The following is a 25,109-nucleotide window of genomic DNA, read 5'->3' on the forward strand; positions in this document are numbered from 1 at the left end:
ATATGTTTGTGCTCATTAGTATTCTAGGTAGTTTTTAACTGGTAAGACTGGTTCATTTATAAAATAAGTTGAAGATTGTGAGAAAGTGGCATTTCTAGGATGTACGTGAAAAAAATGAGTCAGTCTGGAAATTGTTACCATCTTTGAAAATGGAGTTCATGAATAGGCTTCATGAGGGCTGTGAACTTGTGAAATTACGTACAAAATGTTTGTGGTATGTGCTCATTTGGGGAGAGGTTGCCTGATCCTAACAATCAGTGGTAGAAGAGGTAATTACAAGATGCAAATTAAATCAATATGCATTGCCTTCTAGATCTCTCTCCATAATGCTTAAGCAGTCTGGTTGTTAAATGTTTTGATGATATGTTTTCTTCTACTGTTCCATTATTTAGGAGTCATTTTCAGTAGAAAAAACATATTGACAAAGAAAAAGTTGTCTCAGAAAAATAGACTATTAAGATGGTTGGTCTTGGGGCACCTGGGTGGCTCAGTCGGTTAAGCGTCTGCCTTCGGCTCAGGTCATGATCTCAGGGTCCTGGGATCGAGCCCCACATCGGGCTCCCAGCTCCCTGGGGAGCCAGCTTCTCCTTTTCCCTCTGCCTGCCACTCCCCCTGCTTGTGTTCCCTCTCTCACTATATCTCTCTCTGTCAAAAAAATAAAATCTTAAAAAAAAAAAAAAAAGATGGTCGGTCTTGCATAAAGGATTTCATGATCTTAAAAATGAAGCTAAGGCTGAATCACTTGTAATTTTCTTAAGTAGTGAATTTAATGTTCAATACTTGTTAGGTTCCATCCTTATCCATTTATTTTAGTTCGGAAACATGACATTTTACATGAATCATACCTTACACAATGTTAGTTTTTGTAATTTTAATAAGAATTCTTATCTTTAAATATGGAAGTTTAAATTTAACTCAGTGGTAGTCATATTAAAAGTGTCATAATACCTTTAAATGATTCCTCTAATTTCATCTGGCAAATCCTGGGAGAAATTTCTCTGCAGAATTGCTATGCCCTGATAAATGTTTCTGTTTTCCAATATTAGTAAGAATTATGAAGCAAAAATTTGCTAACATTGACTCAGAATTAAAAATCATTTTTTCAAAAAAGGATTTTTTTTTAAGGACTGTTGGACAGAATATTCTAAGAAATATCCATCTCCCCAACTGATTAATTCACTAGAGAGATGTATTCAGGTTTATGAACCAAAAGATAAGAATTCCTATAAAAATAACTCTTAGGCAGTCAGGAACTAAATCAGAAGCAGCAACAGGTACATGGGAAACATACATTTTTCAATTTATACTTCCTCATGGTTCTCTTGGATATCCTCTGGAACTGCTTCGAAGACTGAAGAATTTCGTCCCCTAGAAATTCACACTGTTGAAGCTCAGCATGTCTTTGGGCCAATAACTTCATGGATTTATCTGTCACTGTTTCTATGAGGTCATCCACCTATGACAGACAGATGCAAAGAAATGTAGCCATATTTTGGAAAGCCTTGTCTCCCATCCAAGTACTAACCAGGCCCGACCCTTGTCAAAACCAAAGGGATGGTGGTTTTTTCCTGAGAGACAACTTCAGGAATTGGTGGACGTTTTGCAAATCCCAAAGTATTATTCTAATTCAAGTCATGGCAAACAGAGCAAGAAAACATGCATTTACCACCCAGTGGTAAAGACAATCTCATTTCTTCCCAAAAGAAGCCTTTGTGCATGCCTTCATTTTAATTGAATTCACTTAATATTTATTAGGCACACAGCATCATCCTAGATGCCCTTAGCAATCCTTTAGTCACTCTCAGGATGCCCCCTACTAACATTATTTCTTCGTGCTAATCTAATCATTAATTTCCTCCCACAACCATGCTGTCTAGCAGGGCTGTGCATTCAGTTAAACTCAGCCCTCTGCAATGCTTCTGAAACACAAAGTAAAAGCCTTTGTCCACCACCTGCATTTGAAGTTTTCCTACTGTCAAATCTGATTTTCGGAGGATGTTTTTCATGCCACGCTTCTTTTTTTTAAGTGCTGGAAAGTGTGATCTCTTTTTTGATGAATATGGAACCTATCACAAAAATGCAAAAACACATCAGATTACGAAGTACCAACAATATTTCTGTGACAGTGCTTAAATAAGAATTCTCACCCTTGGGACATTCTCTTATAAACTGAACATTTGCCACATAACAACGTTGGGTTGGAGAGCATAGTCATATTATTCTCCACGCCCCATGTATCTCCTTTGTGCCCAGAGCTCTCTTTGAAGAGATCTATAGGGTGCAGAGAAATGAGATCATCTGGTTCTGAAAGAATGTTATACAGTGTCAGGAAAAAAGCAGGTCACTCACAAGGGGAAAAAGAAGAAATTACAGTCACTGAGCACAGTGAGAGTGTGGGGCTGCTGAGGACCAGTGCCCCAGAAAGCTCATTATCACTGGATCTAGTTGTTAATTTGGTCTCTTTTCTGCAGGTTTCCTTATTTTCATGGCAGACATGTCTCCAAACATAAAAAGAAGGCTCTGGGTTCTTTTTGCCCCAAGCCTGATAACTTTTCCTAGCTTCCCTGGCTTGCTTCTTCTAGGCACCTGTCTTAATAGTGTTGCTATTGGAAATCATTCCTAAGTCATGGCTCCTGACTAATAGGCCCTTTTTAGTCTTACTGGGTTTACTCTTCCTTCCCCTTGTGCTTAGTAACTCGCATTGAGACTATTGTGAAACCGGCACAACGTGGGATGTGGGACCACATCTACGACCTACCCTGTGTCTGAGTTTACAAACGAGTCTGCTGACCCACCACTCTGCCCTGCCAACTTGCCCAGGCTCACCTGTCACTTGCAGGACCCTCCCCAATCCATCTATCTATATATAGTTGGACTCCTTGTTTTTCTTTCCCATAAAACCCAGTACTTTTTCCTACTGAACACTTAGCGCATGTGGTAATTCCTAAGTTATTTCTGTGCTTGTTGAATACCACTATTGTAGAGTCAAATGCCTGGATGGTCCAGGAAGGTCATGTAAAACAGGACCCGTTGTGGCTGGTGGTAAACTGGAGAGAATGTGCCTCCTGCCAAGGGGCAGCCTCTGCACGGAATTGTGGGCCTAATGTTTCCAAACCCTATTTTTCAAAAGAAAGCTTAAAATCCAGATATTTTTCAAATATTCGCATTTTTAAATGTGACCGAGATCATTCCAAGAGCTAAACAAACCCCGCCCCCCCTTTTTTAAAGATTTTATTTATTTACTTGCCAGAGAGAGAGTGAGCAAAAGCAGGGGGAGCGGCAGGCAGAGGAAGAAGCAGGCTCCCTGCTCAGCAAGGAGCCCGATGCAGGACTCGATCCCAGGACCCTGAGATCATAACCTGAGCCGAAGGTAGATGCTTAACTGACTGAGCCACCCAGGCGCCCCTAAATAAGACCTTTTGCAGCCAGTTGACAATGTTTAAAGTCTTTTGCTGAACAGCAATCCTACTGTAACCAGATGTATCCATTTTTTCCTTTTATGGTCAGTGATATTTGTGTCCTAAGAAGTATTTCTCTATACTGAAGTCATTTCTATCATCCTCCACAAGCTTTAAGGTTTTACCTTTTCCGCACTTTATCTATAACCCAATAGGAATGAATTTTTGTATGTGGTGTGAGATAGGGATCAAATTTCTTTTTTCCCATATGAACATCTACTTGTCCCAGTGCCACTTATTCAAAAGGCTATCCTTACCTCAATGCTCTGCAGAGCTGCGGTTTAATATCTATCCCCCTTACTGGATCGTAAATTTCACAGAACAGAACTATGTCTATTGGATCACCCTTAGAGCCCCCAAACCTAGAAATCGCCCTGGACGTAATAGAATACAGCAAATGTGAACCTGGCACACAAAAGGCAAAATTCAAAACTAATGCTGGTGCCTTCTTACAATGATACTCTAGAGCAGCTCTGTTCAATAGAACTTTCTACAAAAACAGAAATTTTCCTTACTTGCTAGTACAACAGCCGCAAGCCACATGTCATTATCTAGCAACTTAAAATGCAGTTAGTGCAACTGAGGAAGTGAACTTTAATTTTAATTAAATAGTCACATATACCTAGTGGCTACCATTTTGGACAGTACAATTAGTATTTAGCAAAGTAATTAAGAGTAAGGACTCTAGAGCCAGATCTTCCTGGGTCTGAAACCTATCTCTCCCACTTATCTAAGCAAAGTATTTAACCTCTCAGTACCATCCCTAAAATAAGGATAGTATTGCTACCTTTTTTTTCTTTTTTAAAAAATATTTTATTTTTACATAATCTCTACCCCCCAATGTGGGGCTCAAATTCATAAACCCAAGGTCAAAAGTCCCATGCTCTTCCGACTGAGCCAGCCAGATACCCTTATTGCTACCTACCTTATAGGACTGTTGTAATTTTTATCTGAGTTGATATTTCCAAAGTACTTAAAATTGGAACAAAGTCAGCTTCAGAGCTGTTTGTTGTATTCAAAAATAGAAAAAGTTCAGGTGATTTAAAAAAATAGTTTGGGCAATTTAGGCTGAAGTTTACACATGCACAGATAAGGACAGGCTTTGGTTTGGATGCTCTTGGATTTTCTACTGCCACACTGTCTTTACATGTGACCATCTTTTAATTTCAATGACAATGAAGTAAAAATCCAACTTTTTAATTGCACTGGCCACATTTCAGGTTCAAAAGTCACATTTGGGGTGCCTGGGTGCCACAGTCAGTTAAGTATCTGACTCTCGGTTTTGGCTCATGTCATGATCTTAGGGTCATGAAATCGAGCCCTGCGTGGGGCTTTGTGCACAGCACAGAGTCTGCTTGAGATTCTCTTCCCCTCTCCCTCTGCCCCTCCCACTTGTGCTCTCTCTCAAATAAATAAATAAATAAATCTTTAAAAAAAAAGTCACATGTGGTTAATGGCTACTATATTGGATAGGGTATACTTGCATCCTCAAAGTTCTACTAGGCAGTGCTGGTCTAGAATTTCTCTCCAAGCAGCATGCGTGATTGACCTGATGCTAATATAGTTGTAACTTGATAGTTGAATAGTTGAAAAGTCAGTATAAAGCTCAGAACTCCACTATTGCCCCGACGATAGTAAAAGTAGAACCATCTGAGCTCAGAAGTAGAGGAATCAGACCCAGAAAGCCCGCTTGCTGTGTCCTCAAGTCTTGGACAGAAGGATGCAAGCAGCAGACATGAAGGCTTTATTATGAGAACTTGGCCTTTACTATACCCCTAAACCTCAACTTGTATATAAGTCTTTAGAGGCGAGTTTGTTTTAGCGTTGTACCTTTTGCAGTCCTGAAGGAAGGGACGTCACAGATAACCGCTTGGTGGTTCTCCTGGCCCGAAGCAGTGTATTTCCTTGGGTTATCGCCTCTGTTTCTGCTTCTACAACATCAAGTTGTACAGTCGCTTAGAGAGAAGGGAGGGGGGAGAGAACCTGTAAGGATCTCAATGATAAGCTTTTTCTTTTCTTTTTTTTTTTTTAAGATTTTATTTATTTATTTGAGGGAGATAGAGAGCATGGGGGGAGGGGCAGAGGGACAGGGAGAAGCAGGTTCCCCGCTGAGCAGGGCTGGATCCCAGGACCCTGGGATCATGACCTGAGCCAAAGGCAGACGCTTAATGGACGGAGCCACCCAGGTGCCCCACAACGATAAACTTTCTTATTAGACAGTATTCAGAAAAGACCACATCCCATGCTACCTCAGTAGCTTTTTTCCTTGGGGTTAAAGATAAAAAATGGGTTTGCTTTTTATAATCTTATACTTGTTCCTGCACACATTTGCCTTTTCTTGTGGTCAGGACCTCAGTGGTCACCAACCTGTTCTGGCAAAGGTGGTTACATCTCTTTGAGACTTCAGTTTTGCCCTTTGTTACTTTTTCCTTTAACTATTGTGGAATTAGAAAAAGTAACCTTCTGTTGTGTAAGATGATCCCTTGAGTACTTGTTATTGATTGAAGGAATGTTTAAAGTGACTCATTCTCCAGCCATGTGGCTCAAGGCTCTGCCATCACATTACCACATTCGTCGTTTTTCTCATTTTCCAGGGGCCATGTGAACCCCGGCTTCCTTAATATTTTTCTTTCTATCAGTTCAAGTCTTAACACTATAAATGCTTTTATAAAGGTAACTTTAAGACATCAGCATAAATCAAAAACCAGTGTCATAAATAAACATTAAAATTAATATGGTAAAAACAAAACCATGTTATTGCCTGCAGAAGGCATTAAATTTGAGATTATTCTCCTTTTCATTAAAAAAAAAGTGGGCAGGAAACGAGGCTTTTATTTCACATTGTCAAAGGATTGACAGGAGCATTGACTCTTGTTTCAGTGCCTCCCTGCTGTGCTCACACATACAACCATCTTGTCTTGCTTGGGGTCCATTGATAAGGACTTTGCTAGAAGTGGTGGCTCCTAATCAGTGAATGGGGGCTCTGTCCTCAGAGCAGGTGCTCAACCCAGGGACTCTTCCCTCTCCCTGCCCTCTACTATCCAGCTCTTCCCCAAATCTTACAACTTCTACCTATGAATGCTTCTCCCTTTACCTCCCCATCCCGACTGCTGCAACTAACTAAGCTACTATCTTTCCTTGCCTGAATGAGTGTAGGAGCTTCTTATTGTTCTTCCTGCATCCGCAATGGCCCTCCTCCCAACCAGTCTCTGCTCTGCAGCCTGAGCTATCTTTCAAAAATGCAAATCAGATTATATAAATCCTCAGCTTGAAAGTATGTGATGCTTTCTTAGCAAAAAATTAAAAATTCTTAGGAGAAAGTTAAAAATTGTTAATGTGACTTACAACATCCTGACCACCTTATTCACCAGCCTTTCCCTGGCTGAATTGCTTTCATTTCCTTATTATACCCTGTGTTCTCTTTATATTGCGATGTGAATATGCTCTCCCTTCCTCCTGGAAAACTCTTCCCACTCTTTCCTTGTCTGACTCCAGTTGTCCTTCAAATCTCAACTGAGTTGTCCCTTCCTTGGGGAGGCCTCTCTGGAGCCCCTTCCCCTAAAGTTAGAGCACCTGTGATGGGTTTCCACAAGGCTTCATGTCAGATGTAATTATCTGCCTAACGTTGGGACGCCCCTCTATGCTAGGACTTTGTGAGGGCAGGGACCACGTCTGCTCTATCTGCTACTCTATCCCTAATAGTTTGGCAAACACATAATACGTATTTAGCAAATATTTGTTAAAAATGTTGCGAGGGTAACAGGGAAGAGCCACTATCATTGGGCCACGTCTGAGAGTGTAATAGTGTTAGAGCTGTGTCCTGAAAGACAGATTTTCCGAAGAAATCTTGGTATAGAGATTGGTTATTCCAACTAAGATGAAAATAAGCCAGTGCACACAGATGAGGAAAAAGTACTCATCAGGTACGCAGCCTTATCTTTGTGTGAAATGTGGGATCTTGTGTGGATTCCCTACATGTACTGGAAGGGCCATATAGGTTTCCGGATGCTCTTCTATAAAGGACATTAAGAAGCTACACAGGATATTTAGGGAGTGAATTTGTCCTGTATGACACTGTAATGGTGGATATAGGACATAACATGATGGGTTTGTCATATTAGGGCAAGATGTTAATAGGGGTGGGTGGGGTAAGGAGAGAGGGTATATGGAAAGTTAATCTCTGTATCTTCCATTCAGTTTTTCTAGTAAACTTAAAACTGCTCTAAAAAAAATCAAGTCTATTAACTTAGAAAAGCTACAGAGAAGAATGTGAATATTAGTGGTATTGTTAGTCCATAACTCATAGGACCCTCCCCGCCCCGCCCTGCAACCGCATTACTACATTGCAAAAAAGACTTCAAGTTAAAATTTCAAATCCTGATTCTTCCACAAGGTACATAGGAAGTAGATACAATAAAATAAAATGTCTGTTCTGACTTGCCAATCATAAATTTTATTCATAGAATTCTCCCTACACTCTCCACTGTTGGAAATAGCTATTTGAAGGGCTGTATTACTACTTTTTCCAGAAACAAAATAAAAGAAAAAGCCCACCTTATTTTAATTTTTTAATGTGCATATTATATATATATATGCCTGTATATGCATATTTAAATAAAAAGTGACTTTAGAACAGTTAGGCCACCAATTGCACTGGGAGGGACCTCAAAGACAATGCAATTCAGAGCTTTCCAAAATGTATGTACAGGCAAGTCACCTGGGGCTCTTTCTACAATGCAGATTCTGACTCAGTAGACCCAGGCGGGGCCTGAGATTCTGCATTTCAGACAAGCTCCCAGGAGAAGCCACACTTTGGGGTAGCAAGGAAAGCCATCTTAACTTCACTATTCCTCTTGGCCTTGACACTTAACCGCAAATTGCCTTTGATTACCATTCTGTGACAGCTTTCTCGTTCTTGGTTTGGCAAATAACCTGGGGGCTGGAAGCTCCTTGACAATTCTAGGAAGAAAGCTCTGCGGGTTGGAAAGGAAGGTTTCCTTATGGTAAGTGGAGGCCCCTCTGCTGACACTTGCCGACTTGCTTCTCCATTTGTAGGACAGCATCCTTCCCAAAACAGTCTTCATTTTCTTCATCACAGTTTTTTTTTGGTTTTGCTGGCTTTCATGAAATTCCTTGTCACTGTCAGCAGACGATTCATCTTTGGGGACCAATACGTTTTGTTTTACCAAGTTGGTGGACACAGCTCTATGCCACCTAAACAATATAAAAAAGAATTTGTGTTAAGGAAATTGAAAAGTCAAAAACAAGAAATTTAAATCATCAAAATCCAAACTTGAATTGCGAACACATGATCCAATTCCAAAAAAATAAAAATGAACACCAAGAACCAAATCAGTAGTTATGCGTGTTCTGACCACTACTTCATTTTATCCTCATAGCTCCATAAGAGGTAGGTTACACTATCATCTTCACTTCACTAATGACTAAACTGAAGCACAGAGAGCATAGAATGCAGATTTTAATCCAGGTCTCTGACTGTTAGAACACATATTGACAAATTGGTAACCTCCTTTCAATGATGGTTGGATGTAGTTTTTACTGGGTTTGGTAGCTTCCGGTCTACAGTGATGAAAGATGAGCGATGGCTAGGGTAGTTAATAAGGTCTGTAGTCTCCAAGGCCCCATAAATGATGCATGTACATAAAACACTCATTTAGAGAGAATAACTCTAAACTCTTATTTCTAAGATTCCAAATAGTCATACACTATCTTCATCATTTGGGCCTATTTTAGTAATACAAACAGATAATGAGGGCGTCTGGGTGGCTCAGTTGGTTGAACATCTGACTCTTGATTTCAGCTCAGGTCATGATCTCAGGGTCATGGGATGGAGCCCCGTGTCAGGCTCCACACTCAGCAGGGAGTCTGCTTGAGATTCTCTCTCTCCCTCTCCCTCTGCCCCTCCCCACTCACACTCTCTAAATAAACATCTAAAAAAAAATACAGATAATGTTTCTTAATAGCGTTCTACGCACTAAGCACTCTTCTAAGTTCTTCCTTGTGTTTTATGTAATTTACCCCTCGTCCTGTCATCTCTGTTTTACAAATGAAGAGATTAAAGCCTTGAAAGATTAAATAACTTGGTACAGGTGATCTGATCCCAGTGTCTGTGTTACTCACCATTCTAGAAGAAACATCATCTATACCATGATACCATTATTTAGCTAATATTCTTCCTCAATTAGCTATTGTTTTTAGTGTCATCCAGAGCAATAATATCCAAAAAAATCCCAGGGGTTTAAAAAATTAAACCTTTTATTTTGAGGTAATTGTAGTTTCACAGGCAGCTGTAAGAAATAATACAGGGAGATTTGCCCAGTTTCCTCCAATGGTAACCTCGTGCAAAAGTGTAATTTATCACAATATTGATACTTTCAAGATACAGAACATTTCCATCACCACCAGGATCCTTCATGGGTTATGGCTGCACCCACTCACCCCATCACCTCCTTAAGCTGTCCTTCATTTGTATAATTTTGTCTTTTCAAAAATGTTATCTAAATGGAATCATATGGTATATAACTTTCTAGGATTTACTTTTTTTTTTCACGCAGCATGAATCTCTGGAAATTAATCCAGATTATCGTATGTATCAATTTTTCTTTTTTGTTGCAGAGTAATATTCCATGATACTGATTACCACACTGTCTAAACATTTACTCACTGAAAGACATTTGGATTGTTTCCAGTTTGGGGCTAATATGAACACACACATAAACATTTGTGTACAGGTATTTGTAGGAACATAGATCTTCATTTCTCTGGATGAAATCCCAGGTTTTCTATTATGTTATGTTATATTATGTTTGCAGTAAATGTAACATGTATTTCTAAGATTAAAATAAACTCATAACTATTAAAAAATATTCTTCATATACTACCTAAAATATCTCAAGTAATACCAGCAGCACATAGACCATCCTCCAAGAAAATACTGTTCTAAACTGGAGCTAAATCATTCAACTTTTCTGTAATTATACATGGGAAGTAGTTCAGAAGAGCCCAGGCACTGGAGTTCAATGGTCTTGTTCAACCCAGCACCACACTTCCTAGCTGTGTGATCTTGGGCATGTTATTTAACCTCTTTAAGCTTAGGTTTTCTCATTTGAAAATGGGTATACTATTTTCAGAAATGTGGGCATAAAAAAGAAATAATTCATGGGCTTAGAACCTAATAAATAATAGCTTTAATTAATATGTGGATCAGATGAGTGAAGGAAAAAAGTAAAAGGCAAGGAGGGAACACAAGCAGGAGGTCGAAAGAAGGGCGGGGGGAGCCTGTAGGTTAGCCAGCTATCCCTTTCGGGACTGAACATAGGCTGTCCACCAGTTACACACACACAGAAATGCTAGGGGTGCTATTCCATTTAGTCATCATAGGCTCCAAGTTAACTATAACTTTCTGGCAGATGGCAGTAAAGTGTCTTGAGGATGGAGTGCCATTTTCTTTTTTTTTTTTTTAATTTTTTTAAAAAGATTTTATTTATTTGACAGAGAGAGAGACCGCAAGAGAGGGAACACAAGCAGGGGGAGGGGGAGAGGGAGAGGGAGAAGCTGGCTTCCTGCTGAGCAGGGAGCCCGATGCGGGGCTCGATCCCAGGACCCTGGGATCATGACCTGAGCCGAAGGCAGATGCTTAACGACTGAGCCACCCAAGCGCCCCAGGAGTGCCATTTTCTAATTTGCCCAAAGACCATTTATGGGCTAGGATTAATTTTCACTAGAGCCCTGTGAGAATCACTTAATAAAGCCATCAATTTCTACTACCATAAATACACACACACACACACACACACACAAAACAATGAAAATACAACTTCAGGAGGCTCAAGAACCCCAAAGGCCATCCACGTAATCCCTCAGCTTAAAAGCCCAGCTCTAAGTATTCTGAATCTCTAGAATGTATCTCCCACTGCATCCCCTCCACCCTCATTCCCAATCTATTAAAACATAACTAAGGTGATTTTGCTCCAGGGCCTTGGAATAGAACTGTTGCAATTTCTGTTTTGAAAAGAACCCTTCCCTTCTTAAGTTTTCAAATATCTTGATTGGTAATGGATGTACTTTGTAGAATTGCTTCCCCCTTTAAACTCTTTTTATTATTGAAAGTGGAAATCTCTGCAATATTTCATTTTGTCCGTGGAAGTTCAGAAGTTTGGTGTTGGAGGATTCAGGCCTCATCAAAATACCTCATTTCTACGTGTCTGAGCTATTGCTCATGAACCTGGTAAGAAAGAAGCCAAAAGAAATTGGAAAATAAATCATCTTGTTGATTTTCCAAATTAAAATGTATTATGTTTGGAGTATTTTTTTTTTTAAGATTTTATTTATTCATTTGAGACAGAGAGATAGAGAGAGAGAGAGCATGAGCAGGGGAGAGACAGAGGGGGAGGGAGAAGCAGGTTCCCCACCGAGCCAGGAGCCAGACATGGGGCTCAATCCCAGGACCCTGGGATCATGACCTGAGCCGAAGGCAGACGCTTAACCCTCTGAGCCACCCAGGCGCCCCATGTTTAGAGTATTTCATTGCCTGTCTTTACGGTTTTTCCTTTGACAGGAAATACCAGGTATAAGACAGTTTTAACATTACATTAAAGAGGGGCACCTGGGTGGCTCAGTTGGTTAAGCGACTGCCTTCAGCTCAGGTCATGATCCCACGGTCCTGGGATCAAGTCCCGCATCGGGCTCCCTGCTCTGCAGGGAGCCTGCTTCTCCCTCTCCCACTCCCCCTGCTTGTGTTTCCTCTCTCGCTGTGTCTCTCTCTGTCACATAAATAAATAAAATCTTTAAAAAAAAATTACATTAAAGAGCATGCACAGCGTGAAATAACAATTAGTACATATTTCAGTGCATATTGCTGGGCAAGAGAACAGAAAACATTGATAATGGACTCATCTCAAAGAATATACTATTGAATTTTCAAAATCATAGTACTTGCACGGGACACGTGATATCTAAAATTCTGAGACTGTGCTTATTTTTGCCTCACATGCCACATTAAAACTCAAATTCAGGTGGAAAGGAAAGGTTTTCCCCATTACGATTACACTCATAAAATCAGGCGTCCATTGTGGCATTAGGCTTCCTGACCTATGTAGAAATGCGGTGCCTCCCCCGCCCCCCAATCCATTCAGAGTGTTCATTTCTAAAGGCAATGCTGAAAAAGAGATGCTCCCTTTTCTAATCATCACAATGAATATTGTTTAATGCAAAATCCAAAGAATCTCACTCAACAGAAAAGAAAACAAATCCCATCGGCCTACCTTTCAATCCCCTTCCTTTTGAAAGGGCCATTTTTCTTTCTGTGTTGCTGGAGTCTTCGGTACTGACCAACTCTTCCACAGGCACCCTTAGAAGACTCTGGAAGATACAGCTGAGGCTGGTCCATCGCTGTCAAGTCCACCTGTAGCAGCTGCTTTGGATTTCTTCAGCTCTTGAGCTCCCAAACTACAAAAACAAATCATTGAGGGCCAGAGGCACTTTTAACTTCTGGGCTGTTTTGGGGAAAGTACGTAGGAAATTTTTGGAATCGCTTTCTTATTCCCTTGAAGGTGTGAGAGACATCATTTGTGGGACTGGCCCTGTTTACCAACTTCACAGAGGTTGGGAATGATGCATTTGACAGAATGGTGGGAAATTCCAGTTCAATTCGTGGAACACGTGTTCTAGATTCCTGGGCAAGGCCAGTGCAGAAAAGGTAACCTGATTTTCTAATCACTACCTTTTGGGTTGGTAATAAAATAATCACACACCAATTGATTATCACATTCAGATGTGCATGTTTGAATACCAAAGAGGAAAGACCCGGAGGAATACCAATGATCCCAGCTTTTTTTTACATCTCTCAGCTAGAGCTGATAAATACTCTCTCGGCCCCAGGGGACACATATTAAAAAGCCCAGTTGTTATTTGGCCATCTTATAGTACATCCCAAGGCTATTTTATTATATCACAGAATTTTATAGCGGTCTCTCATGGCTGAAAAAGTTGAGCGCCTGGTCCGTGCTTCCCTTCGAACATTTCCCCATTTCCCGAAGAGCAAATTCTGCCTGCAAATACTTCTCACCACAAGGTGGCAGCAGACACTAGGATTTATTCCCATCACGCTCAAGGGCGTTTTGAGGTTTTCAGACAGAAGTAACTGCATACTAAGAAAGAAAATTCTAGAAAATTGTGGGAGAGATACTAGGATTACCCTGCTTTTTGTGTTTGTACTCATCAGTGATGTGAAGCATACTTCTCAAACTTTCATGTGCACATGACTACCTGAGGATTCTATTAAAATGCTGATTTTGACATAGGAGGTCTGGCGTGGGATCCAAGAATTTGCATTTCTAATAAACTCCCAGGTGATGCTGATGATGCTGGTCCACAGACCACACCTGGAGTAGTGAGGGTCTTGTATGTTCCAGCACTGTGACAAAGAGCTTAAAAGTGGTCAAGAATTAAGTTTATTACATTGAGGGATTAAGAGGGTTCTTGTTCTAGCCCCCCTGACAATTTGTTTACCCTATCTGTGCTTGTTTTCTCATCTGTAAACTAGGGTTACTAATACCCAAACCATTGGAGACTGGGTGCAGGTGGTCCTTTGAGAAACAATGAAATGCAGCATACGCGATGTGCTTTAGCCAAAAGGGCTTGTGGTTCTACACGGTCTGTTTTTCCTCAGCTGTTGGCATTCCCAGAGCACAATAAATAACAGGGGCTTGAATGAACAAATAAATGAATGAGCATTTTCTTTAACCATGAGCCTTTTTGTTTCAATTGATCGCTGGAATAGTTGTCTTAATTCGGTTGTATTTTGTTAAATATCTGGATGAATGAGATTATTCTACATTAGGAAAAGAGAGCTGATTTTTATCTGTGTAAGTATGTGTCTGGTGTTTGTACATGTCCATGAGCGTCCATGTGTGTGCGTGTGTGCGCGCACGCATAACAGGCAGAACCATTTGCTGCTTTGGCTTCTGTGACAAATGGCACAGTTTCTCCAAGGCGTCCTGGAGCAGATGACGGAGCTAGCAAGTGGAATAGAGAAGAAGAGCTAGGGCACAGACAACCAATTTGAGCCAAATCTGTTTTTTTTTAAATTTATTATTATTTTTTTATTCTAGCTCTGTCCCTTACAGGATGTGGGTCCTTGAGCAGGTGACAAAACCTCCCTGGACCTCCATTTTCTCATCTGTAAAATAGAATAGTAACCACTGCCTCCCAAGAACGCTTTATTCATTCAGCTATCTGACAATTACTTGAATGCCGACGGGTGCTGGTGCTATTCTAGATGCCTGGGATACTGGGAAACAACACACCCAGAATCTCTGAACTAATATAACGGACAGTGCCGCGGGTGAGGCCAGCAACAGATAAGAAACCAAATCAACTAACTTCAGCTGGTGGTAAGTGCTATGAGGACGATAGAAAAGGGGGGGTAGGGGTGTGAGCCTCCACATGAGATGAGGAGTCGGGGACGGCAGGCAGCTAATGAGTCACTGAGCCTTAGAACTGAACAAGGAAACAGAGTCGTGTGAAGATCTGACCGTCCCAGGTAGATGAATCAGCAGGCACCTGAGGAGGAAGAAGCCTGATGTCTTTTTTTTTTTTTAAGATTTTATTTATTCATTTGAGACACAGAGATACAGAGAGAGAGAGAGAGAAAGCATGAGCAGGGAGAGAGGCAGAGGCAGAAGGAGAAGCAGGCTCCCCGCTGAGCCAAGAGCCCGATGCGGGGCTCGATCCCAGGACCCTGGGATCAGGACCTGAGCCGAAGGCAGACGCTTAACCATCTGAGCCACCCAGGCGCCCAAGCCTGATGTCTTTGAAAATATATGAGGTAGAGCGGCTGCAGCAAACATAGGGCCAAACCTGCCGATCCCACAGAACAAAGTGAGAATTTTGGTCTTGATCCTCAGAGCAATGGAGAGGTGTTAAGCGTTTTTTAAAAAGCATTTGGACAAAAATTTAATTGTGGGAAAATATACATAATATAAAATTCACCATCTTAACTGGTTTTAAGGGTACAGCTCAGGGGCGTTACGCATATTCACATTGCTGTGCAAAATCGCCACCGTCTCCAGAAACTTTTCATCTTGCAACACAGAAACTCCGAACCCATGGAACAATAACTCCCCGTTCCTGCCTCCCCGCCTTCCCCCACCCTGCCCCCAGCCTCTGGATATCACCATTCTGCCTTTATGTCTCTGACTTATATAAGGGCTTTTAAGGAGCTAGGCGGTACGTATGTGTTCTGTGCAATGGGGAGTCAGCCTTGAACAAAACAACTAGAATCTCTGCCCAGGAATTACATCCCAGTGGAGGAGCTAGACACCAAACATGTTACCAAATAGATGAAGCATTGCCAGCACTGAAAAAGAAGGCTGTGAAAATCTAGGAAAAGCCCGTAGAAAGCAAGGGGAAGTGTGAGTTTCTGCCACGGTGATCAAGACGTCTCAAAGAGGTGACATTGAGGTGAGACATTTCACATTGAGAAGGAGGCAAACTAGGGTGAATCCTGGGAGGAAAAGTATGCCAAAGGTGGAAAACTCCCAGAGCAAAGGTTCTCAGATGGGCGAGGACCGGGTGGTGTTTGAGGGCAGAGAGGAGACCAGTGTGGTGGGGGCATCAGTGACAAGGGAAGGCAACATTATGCTTGTGTTTTATTTATTTATTTTTTAAGGATTTTATTTATTCATTTGAGAGAGAGAGAGAGAGAGTACAAGTGGGGGGAAGTGGCAGAGGGAGAGGGAGAAGCAGACTCCCCGCTGAGCTGGGAGCCCAACATTGGGCTCCATCCCAAGACCTGGAGATCATGACCTGAGCAAAAGGCAGACGCTTAACCATCTGAGCCACCCAGGCGCCCCTATGCTTATGTTTGAAGAGATTGCTGTGTGCAGGTTGGGAAATGCATTGGAGAGGACGGAGTATGGTTGTCAAGAAGCCACTGGGCAGGCAATTGGTCCAGGCTGGAAATGATGGCGCATTGGAGCAGACTGAGATAAGAGGGTGTAGATTCAGGAAAGAGCTGGGAGGTACAATGCTGACATGAGCAGAGTCTGGGGCTGGGTGAGGAGAGAGCAGGACACACGAGCCTAGGCAGTCAGGCTGTGGCAATGGTTCAGGCGTGAGACTGCGGTGGTTTAATGGAGTAGGGGTTGCTGGAAGCTAGAGAGACAGGAACCAATGCAAGAGTCCCTGATAACATCTTCTTTTCAACCGTCCTGCCCCAGGTATGGCTTGGAGTCACATCCATACGGTCACTCCCTGGACATTTGTAAATGATCCTCTGAAAAGCCGAAAAGACTGGAGCAGGGCAAAATCTGGTCAGAAACACCATCTTTATTGTTCCCAACATTCTCCTTTTATTGAACATGCCTGAGATTGCATAATCCTATTTAGGGAATCATAACAACAGTCGAATCCTCTTGAGGTAGCAATGGACTGAAAGCACTAAGTTGGAGATAGCCAACCTGAATGCCCGTAGGCACCAGGCAGGCGACTGTGAGAAGCTGTGGGATGCAGCAGGAAGGGGTGGGAACTGTGGCAAATTGTAGGGGGCTGGGCCGATCAAACGATCCTGAACTTCAAATTTCTAAGAATCCTCGTGCATTTAACCATGTGATCTGCAGGTTGTATTCAGCCTGTGGGTCACCTGTTTGCTGCCCCCAGAGATTTTTTTTAGGTCAACCTTCTGTTCAGTCAGCCAGGTCCTTTCCATCAGTGGCCCTAAAGCTGATTTCCACCCCAAATTGTAACTTAAATGTATTGACTTGCATTCTATTGGCTTTTGGCCAATTTTTAAACTGTTTTTGCATCTTATCTCTATCTGGCTGCATGCTTACTTCACCTAGCAACTTGTAAGCCCTCTGAAAACTTGGTAAGTGGGGATTCTGGGTCTTATTCCAAGTTTGGGAGGGATAAACACATAGAACAGGGCAAGACAATATACCTTGGTGACCTGAAGTCATTTTTAAACTGAATCCTTTTGAAAATGAATGAGTGTAGCAAGCTGACCATTTTTTGAAGAGTTTTCACGAATTCTGGCCACCCCAGATTTACTAGGGTTTGGGAAGCCTTTGCACGTAGGGGAAGATGAAGTGGAGACTTTTCTTCCTTGCTCAAGCAAATCTCCTTATTGGACCTTCTGTCTTTTTGAAAGAAGGTGTCACTTTACTGAAGGGTTAGCAAGAATTATGTCATGAGGAAGTGTACACAGGGCGCCTAGAGACAGAGTGTTTCCACAGAGAAGTCTGCTTATCCAGAAGTCAGGCTGGAACAAAGTGTCTCTAAAGAGGCGACAGACTCAAGTACATGATCCCCTTTTTTCATTTGCTTTTCATATAGGCTGCTGCCCCAGGCTGGTATCTCCTATCACATAGCTTTGAAATAATCATTTGGTTTGCTTTTACTCTCCTTTGTAACTTCTCAGGATTGGTCTTAGAAGTTGTCTAGTGCTCTGGGCCCTGCCACGTTGGAAAGACTACATTTTAATCAAAATGCCCTCTCAGTTAATATGAGTATAAATCAGTGTAAGGTCTCTGGAGGGCTATTTGGCAATATTCACCAGCGTTTGAAATTGTGATGTCAGAACCAGCAGTCCACCTCTGGGAACCTACTTTATTGAAATACCCACATAGTAATGTAGGTTTATTTGTAGTAGCAAAAACTAGTGGCAACCTACATGTTCATCAATAGAAGATTGAATAAATGGCCCTATGGACCTACTACAGACATTGGAGCCATTAAAGAAAAAAGGCAAATCTATGTGTTCTGATGTGTAGGTAAAAATGTCATCTATGGTAGACTGTGGAGTGGAGACAGGATGTCCTAAAACTGTGAAAACAAAACAGTCCCTAAAAAATTTTTCTCTATATTCACATGCAAATAGGCATAGAAGATTCTGGAAGAATATGTACCAAAGATTTAACAGTGGTTATTTTTGGAGACTGAGAGGGGAAGTGGTGGTAGAGTAGCAGAGATAGGAATGAGGAGATTAAAAATTTGTTACTTTATTTACTTTATATTGTCTGATTTTCAAAGAACAACGAGTATACTTTACATTTATACTAAAAAAATCAAATCCCAAAATTTAAAAATCAGTTACCTAAATATTGAATGCATAATACCGAGACATTGATTTTTTTCTCACTATTGCATGGATGGGTTTCATAAAATAACTCAACTGATGAACTTAACCATTTATTTTAGAATTGGTCACTTTGAGCATTGAGTAAAAGCCAAACTGTCATTATTGCCCCAAAAAAGTCATGTAAATATGCTTAATATTCTAAGAATAAATGATGGATATCTTAAAACTGAAAAAAAAACCCTCTCTGAGATAATTTCCAATTTCTTAGTTAGGAAACATTAAATTTGATATTTCCAATAAAAATAAATAATAATATTTGCAAAAAGAGCAACAAACTTCTATAGCTGCGCTGTCCAACATGGCGACCACCATCCACTTATGGTTATTACCCACTTGAATATGGCTAGTCTGAATTGAGATATGCTGTAAATATAAAACACTAGATTTTGAAGATTTCACAGATGAAAGATAATATAAAATATCTTAACATTTTAAAATGTTGGTTATATGTTAAAATGATGATACTTTGAATGCATTGAGTTAAATAAAATATAATATTAAAATTAATTTTAACTTCTTTTAAAAATCTTTTTAAAAATGTGGTTACTAGAGGGGCACCTAGTTGGCTCAGTTGGTAGAGCATGCAACTCTTGATCTCAGGGTTGTAAATTTGAGCCTCACATTGAATGTAGAGATTACTTAAAAAAGAAAAAAGTCTAAGAAAGATTTTTTTTTCAGTTTAATTTGTTCTATTTTTGACTTTTTTGTGTTTGGGTGAAGATTTTTGTCTTAAACCTAGAATCATGAACTAGAGACTCTCGGTTGCTCTTGGCCTACAAGTTGTTTTGAATATCAGGTTTCACATAAAAATATTCATTTTAGGATCCTCACAAAAAACAAGAACATCTGACAACTCAGTCCACATTCCCATATGGGCTGAGTGGGGGCTTCCCCCATTTAGGTGGGAACAAACTTTCATTTCCACTGCAGTCCCCACTACTCCCAGATGTCTTCTACCCAGCACTTGGCCATTATTTTACAATCTCCATTAAAGTTCAACCAGTTTTTCAAATATCCTCTTATCCTTGGGTAAAAAGATGTAGCCTCTCACTTTCCATCATTTTTTTTTTAAAAGATTTTATTTATTTGACAGAGAGAGAGAGAGAGCACAAGCAGGGGGAGCAGCAGAGGGAGAGAGAGAAGCAGGCTCACCAAGCAGGGAGCCCGATACGGGGCTCAATCCCAGGACCCTGGGATCATGACCTGAGCCGAAGGCAGACGCTTAACAACTGAGCCACCCAGGTGCCCCTCAATTTCCATCATTTGATGAAGTCATGTACCAGCATTTTAACATGGCTTTAAGTATTTTTTCATAATTACTCCCTATGACCTACCATGGGACTACCATCAATTTAGTCCTTTCTATTTTGATTTATTGATTTAATTGCAGAAAGTGGAGTTTACTATGGAACTATTCTGATTGGAAATGCATAATAAAATGCCAACTCTACTTATTTAACAACTTGGTTGATTATGTTCTGAAAATTATTCTCTTCTTTTCTAGAGATTATGTTCAGGGTATTGAGCTGTGTTTCAGAAAATACCTTTAACGAAAAGCTAAGTATTCCTAAGTCTCAGCATACAAATATACATTAAAGAAAGTTTAGAATCAATTCATTCTTTAATGTGATAACAGTGAGGCATCATCAAACGCAGAAGCCATTGGTGACTTTGCTCAAACTGTAGAACTGAATAGAAAATCTGAACCAATGAAATGACATCTATTTAGTTGCAAGTTTTCAAATGCATACGATGCCACAAAATAATAGTCTTGATGAATAGGTCAGTAGGACCTAACCAATCTCCTTCAATTAGCAAAAAGAGAATCATCTTATTCATTCATTTATTCAGTTATTCATTCAACAAATATTTAACACATGCCCACTGTGGTCAGACACTGTTCTTGCTACTGGGGATACAGCGGGGAACAAACAGATGAAAGTTCCCAATTTCATGAGGCTTGTATTTGAGGTAGGAGGGAGGAGGCAGAAAATAAATAAATAATATATGAAGCTTCCTGAGCTTGGAAGTGCATGCAAGAGTGGCAGATGTTGCTATTTTTATGTAAGGGTGGCCTGGGAAGACCTCTCTCATTCAGGGACATTATATCAGAGTCCCAAGAAAGTGAGCAACTGGGACATGCGGATATCTAGGGAAAGTGCAGTTTGGACAGAGTATCGTAAGGGCAAAGGCCCTGTGGCACGAGAGTGGTAGTATATGAGCCAGGTAGACCCCAGGGGACTTACCTGTCATGTGGGGCCTGAAGGCCAGTGTACGAATGTGGCTTTCCCTCTGTGTGAGATGAATACTGCTAGAAGACTTTGAGAAAAGCAGTGATGCCACTTGATTTCAGTTTTAGCACATCGTCACCCCCTCTATGGGTAGCTCAATCATGTCAAGCATGCTAATTAATATGTTCTTCTATAATTACCTGTAACAAATTACCACAAACTTGGGAGTGCCCTAACTCACCAGAAGTATTTCACCTTACAGTTCTGCAGTTGGAAATCTGACGTGTCTCACTGGGCTAAAATCAGAGAGTTGGCATGGCTGCCTTTTCTTCTGAGTCTGTAGGGTAAATCCATTTCTTTGTCTTTCCCAGCGTCTAGAGGCCACCTACATTCCTTGGCTCATGATTCCCTTCCTCCATCTAAAAAGCCAGCAAAGGTGCCTCTCTCTGACTATCCTTCACATCTCCTTCTGACTCTCTTCTTCCCTCTTCCATGTTTAAGGATCCTTGTGATTACCTTGGACTCATCCAGATAACCCAGGATAATCTCCCATCTCAAGACTCTTAATCACATTTGCAAAGAAAGTCCCGTGTACTATGTAAGGTAACATATTCACAGTCTCTGGAGATTAGGAAGTGGACATCCTTGGGGTGGGGCTGTTATTCTATCTAGCGTCATACTTTGCTAAATAACCACAACCCCCCACCCCAACACACGCCCCTAATGCCTAACAGGGTGCAAATTTCAGCTATGGAGAACAAATTTTGAATAAATAAAATTTTCCATTTATAAATTTCATGGTTCAGAAATTACCAGACCACTTTTTTATTTTTTTGAAGATGTATTTATTTATTTGAGAGAGAGAGAACGTGGGGGAGGGGCAGAGGGGAAGCAGATTCGGCTCTGAGCAGGGAGTCTGACATAGGACTCCACATTGGGCTCGATCCCACGATCCTGAGATCACAACCTGAGCCAAAATCAAGAGTCAGATGCTTAGCCAACTGAGCCACCCAGGCGCCCATCAGAGCACTTCTTACATGGAAGTGCTACATGGTGACTTAAAGCACACATTTGGAAGCAGAAGGGAATTTGTTGGCATAGGGAAGAGGATGATGAAAATATCTATGACCAGAAAGAGGTTTGCAACCATCTTTAGAGACAGGTTCACAAAATAACTGAGAGTCAAAAAGAAGCAGCAGCTGCAAGAGGATCATTAATTCTCCAGCACCTCAGGCCATCAGGCAAAAAAGTGCAGATCCTGGCAGATGGAAGCTGAGCCTGTGTGCAGGGAACCATAAGAGCTGGAGGGATATGGCAGGGCACGGACTGCTTTGTTGCTCTTCCTGGATACATCACGCCTCCTATTAGATGGAGAGTGCCTGGCCTGAGGGAGAAGAAGCAGGCACGGGGCCCTATTCATCACTGGGTCAGAGCTTACATACATTCTCTAACTGTGAATGGCCACTGCAGTATTTTGTTACATTTTGTCGTACATTGCAAAGAATGATTACCTAATAATATCTGGCCTTCCTCCGAAGCACTCCATATTTTGCTTGACCCACTAAATCAGAACAGTTTTAACTGGGGAATGGAGAAGCAACAGGACCCGAAGTTGGGGCACTATCTTAATCTTTGATTTTCCAAAGAGGTTTTGGGAGTCTAGCCTTGTGCCACCTTAGCCAAGCTTTTACCATCAGGGAAAGGCCCAGCTGAAATTAAGGGGGAAGGGAGAACAAATGAAAGAGAGGGAAAGATAGGAAAATAGAGTCAAAGTAGCCCAGCTCAACGGAGCATGTAATGACTTTTGTCTCTGAGTGCGTTTTGACTTCGAGCATTGGGTCATTTCCTGGCACTGCAGTTAGATACATGTGGTATAGAACACTGTCATTTAGGGAGCTATTTTTACCCAGAATTTTATGCATTGTGTCCAGTGAAACTTACAATGACTTCATGTGAAAAGAAATCTTACATTTCTTATGAGAGCAAGTGGCAAATTTTCATTAAAATAATGATCACTAATCCCGATCACTTATCTCTTAAATACAGTGATCTACTCCCCACCTGGTTGCCCCAGAGAGACTTCTTATTAAGCCATAGTTGATGTCTAGCTTCCGAGAAGATGAGTTGCTTGCCCAAGTAGTCATGTGGTCAGTTAGATGCAGAATGGGTATCTAAGTCAAAGTCTGCTTGATTCAAAAGTCCATTCCTGATGTGTCCCTCTCATTTCTTCCCAGAACTATTGCTATCAGTTTGGTGAGGGCTTTCTCAAAATTTGAAATTCTGAGGACTTTTGTTTTTTCCAGTTTTTAGCCCAAAAAACTTTACTCTGAATCATGAGCTTATCTTCATTATTTAAAGATATCCAGCAAGTTTGGGGTTCAAATCCTGCTGCCATTTATTAGCTGTAAAATTTAAGGCCATTTGGGCTTTCTGTGTCTTAGTTTGGTTTTGTGCAGCATTCAGATGATAACAGTAGTATCCCTCGCCCTAGAGTTGTGAGGATTAAATAGAAAAATTTGTGGGAGGGGCACCTGGCTGGCCCAGTTGTAAGAGCGTTCGACTCTTGATCTCCTGGTCATGAGTTCGAGCCTCATGTTGGGTGTAGAGATTACTTAAATATTTTTTTAAAAAAATTCATGTGAAAGAATATTCTATAGTCATTAATATTACTTATTATTCATTTAACAAGTATGTATTAGGTGCTTATTTGGTGTTCAGGATAAACACATTTCTTGCAAGTCAGAGTTTATGGTTCCCTGGGGAGTCACACAAGTGAACGGCAATAATATAACACGTCACATGTCATGATAGGATGGCATGCAAACATTGAGAAGGAGTATCTAATCCAACATGGGCAGGGCAGGGCAGGCTTTTGAAGGGAGTGATGTTTTATTTTTTTTAAAGATTTTATTCATTTATTTTGAGAGTGAGCAAGTGGGGGAGGGTTAGAGGGAGAGGGAGAGAGAGAGAAGCAGACTCTGTGCTGAGCACAGAGCCCGATGCAGGGCTCAATCTTATGACTCCTTGATCATGACCTGAGCCGAAACCAAGAGTCAGAAGCTCAACTGACTGAGCCACCCAGGCAGCCCAAAGATTTTATTTTTAAGTAATCTCTACACCCAACATGGGGCTTGAACCCACAACCCCAAGATCAAGAGTTGCATGCTCTACTGACTGAGTCAGCCAGGCACCCCTGAAGTGAGTGGTATTTTATTTTATTTTATTTATTTTATTTATTTTTTAGATTTTATTTTTTTTATTTATTTGACAGAGAGACACAGCGAGAGAGGGAACACAAGCAGGGGGAGTGGGAGAGGGAGAAGCAGGCTTCCCGCCGAGCGGGGAGCCCGATGCGGGGCTCGATCCCAGGACCCTGGGATCATGACCTGAGCTGAAGGCAGACGCTTAACGACTGAGCCACCCAGGCACCCCAGTGAGTGGTATTTTAAAGGCAACTGAAGGTTGAATAGAATTTTGGAAAGCAAAACAAATTTTAGAAACTCGTTTACATATGTAATTGTCCAGAGGTGGCATAGAGAAGTGGAAAGGAGGTCAGGGTAATCGGAACAGAAAATGCAAAGAGGGGAGAAGGGAGAGATGAAGCCAGAGAAGTGGCAGGGATCCAAGGCCAACCAGAAGACTTTTCCAAAGGTCAGTGCAAACCAGAGATGGCTGCCTGATTTCCCTGATGCTTTTCTCTTACCATGAGTGGCCACTGAAATATTCTTTATGTTTTGTGTACCTTGCAAAAAACCCAAAATGATTCTATCATGTCATCTTAGTTTGGATTCTCCTGGAACTGGAACCTAAAGAGAAGGGTTCAAGCGCGTCATTTATTTGGGATGGTGATCCCGGGAAACACCAGTAGGGGGATAAGGAAATGAGAGGAGTGGAAGGCAGATGCTAGAGTGTGCTACCGAGCTTGTTAGCACCTACGACAACTGGAGCTCAGTCCTGCTGGGGAACACAGGGATCCCAGGTAGAAGCACCTCTCCTGAGTTACCGGCACTGAAGTAGAGGAAGCCGAGGTGTTTAACCCCCAGGTAGGTCCCTGCTGGTCATTGGTTGAGGGATGCCTTCAGGGGAATGAACTCTCTGGCACTCTGGCTTGCTCTGTGTGCAGGCCAAGCTGCCACCTGGGCTGAGCTGTAAATGCTCACAGTGGTCTTCTGCACATAGTTGAGGTGAGTATGGATGGAATGGGGGCAGAATACTGAGCACCTGCTACACATTTCTTTTCTTTTTAAGATTTTATTTATT

At 41.4% G+C, this 25,109-nt stretch overlaps 1 protein-coding gene across 1 annotated transcript; it reads right to left on the reverse strand.

Moving 5' to 3' along the window:
• Positions 1 to 846: 846 nt before the first annotated feature.
• CUNH3orf49 (chromosome unknown C3orf49 homolog) lies at positions 847 to 12,867 on the reverse strand. Its single transcript, XM_034997412.1, has 6 exons — positions 12,743 to 12,867; positions 8,350 to 8,672; positions 5,289 to 5,413; positions 1,953 to 2,066; positions 1,292 to 1,456; positions 847 to 888 (listed from the first exon to the last, which is right to left on the reverse strand). Exons 1-6 carry the CDS (start codon positions 12,865 to 12,867, stop codon positions 847 to 849), a joined length of 894 nt encoding a protein of 297 aa, XP_034853303.1.
• Positions 12,868 to 25,109: the final 12,242 nt, after the last annotated feature.

This window comes from Mirounga leonina, unplaced genomic scaffold (genome assembly GCF_011800145.1).
Source record: "Mirounga leonina isolate KUSES-001 unplaced genomic scaffold, KU_Mleo_1.0 Mir_94, whole genome shotgun sequence".
NCBI classification, from domain to species: Eukaryota; Metazoa; Chordata; class Mammalia; order Carnivora; family Phocidae; genus Mirounga; species Mirounga leonina.

Bases quoted from the DNA above. Each gene is read 5' to 3' on its own strand.
- CUNH3orf49 (XM_034997412.1), bottom strand. From the start codon at position 12,867: ATGGACCAGCCTCAGCTGTATCTTCCAGAGTCTTCTAAGGGTGCCTGT. The intron at 5,414-8,349 runs GTAATCAAAGGC...CTTCTCTCTAAG, and splicing joins GAGAAAGCTGTCACAGAATG to CGACTGTACAACTTGATGTT. The intron at 2,067-5,288 runs GTACAACGCTAA...TTTTTGTGATAG, and splicing joins TTCCTTCAGGACTGCAAAAG to GTTCCATATTCATCAAAAAA.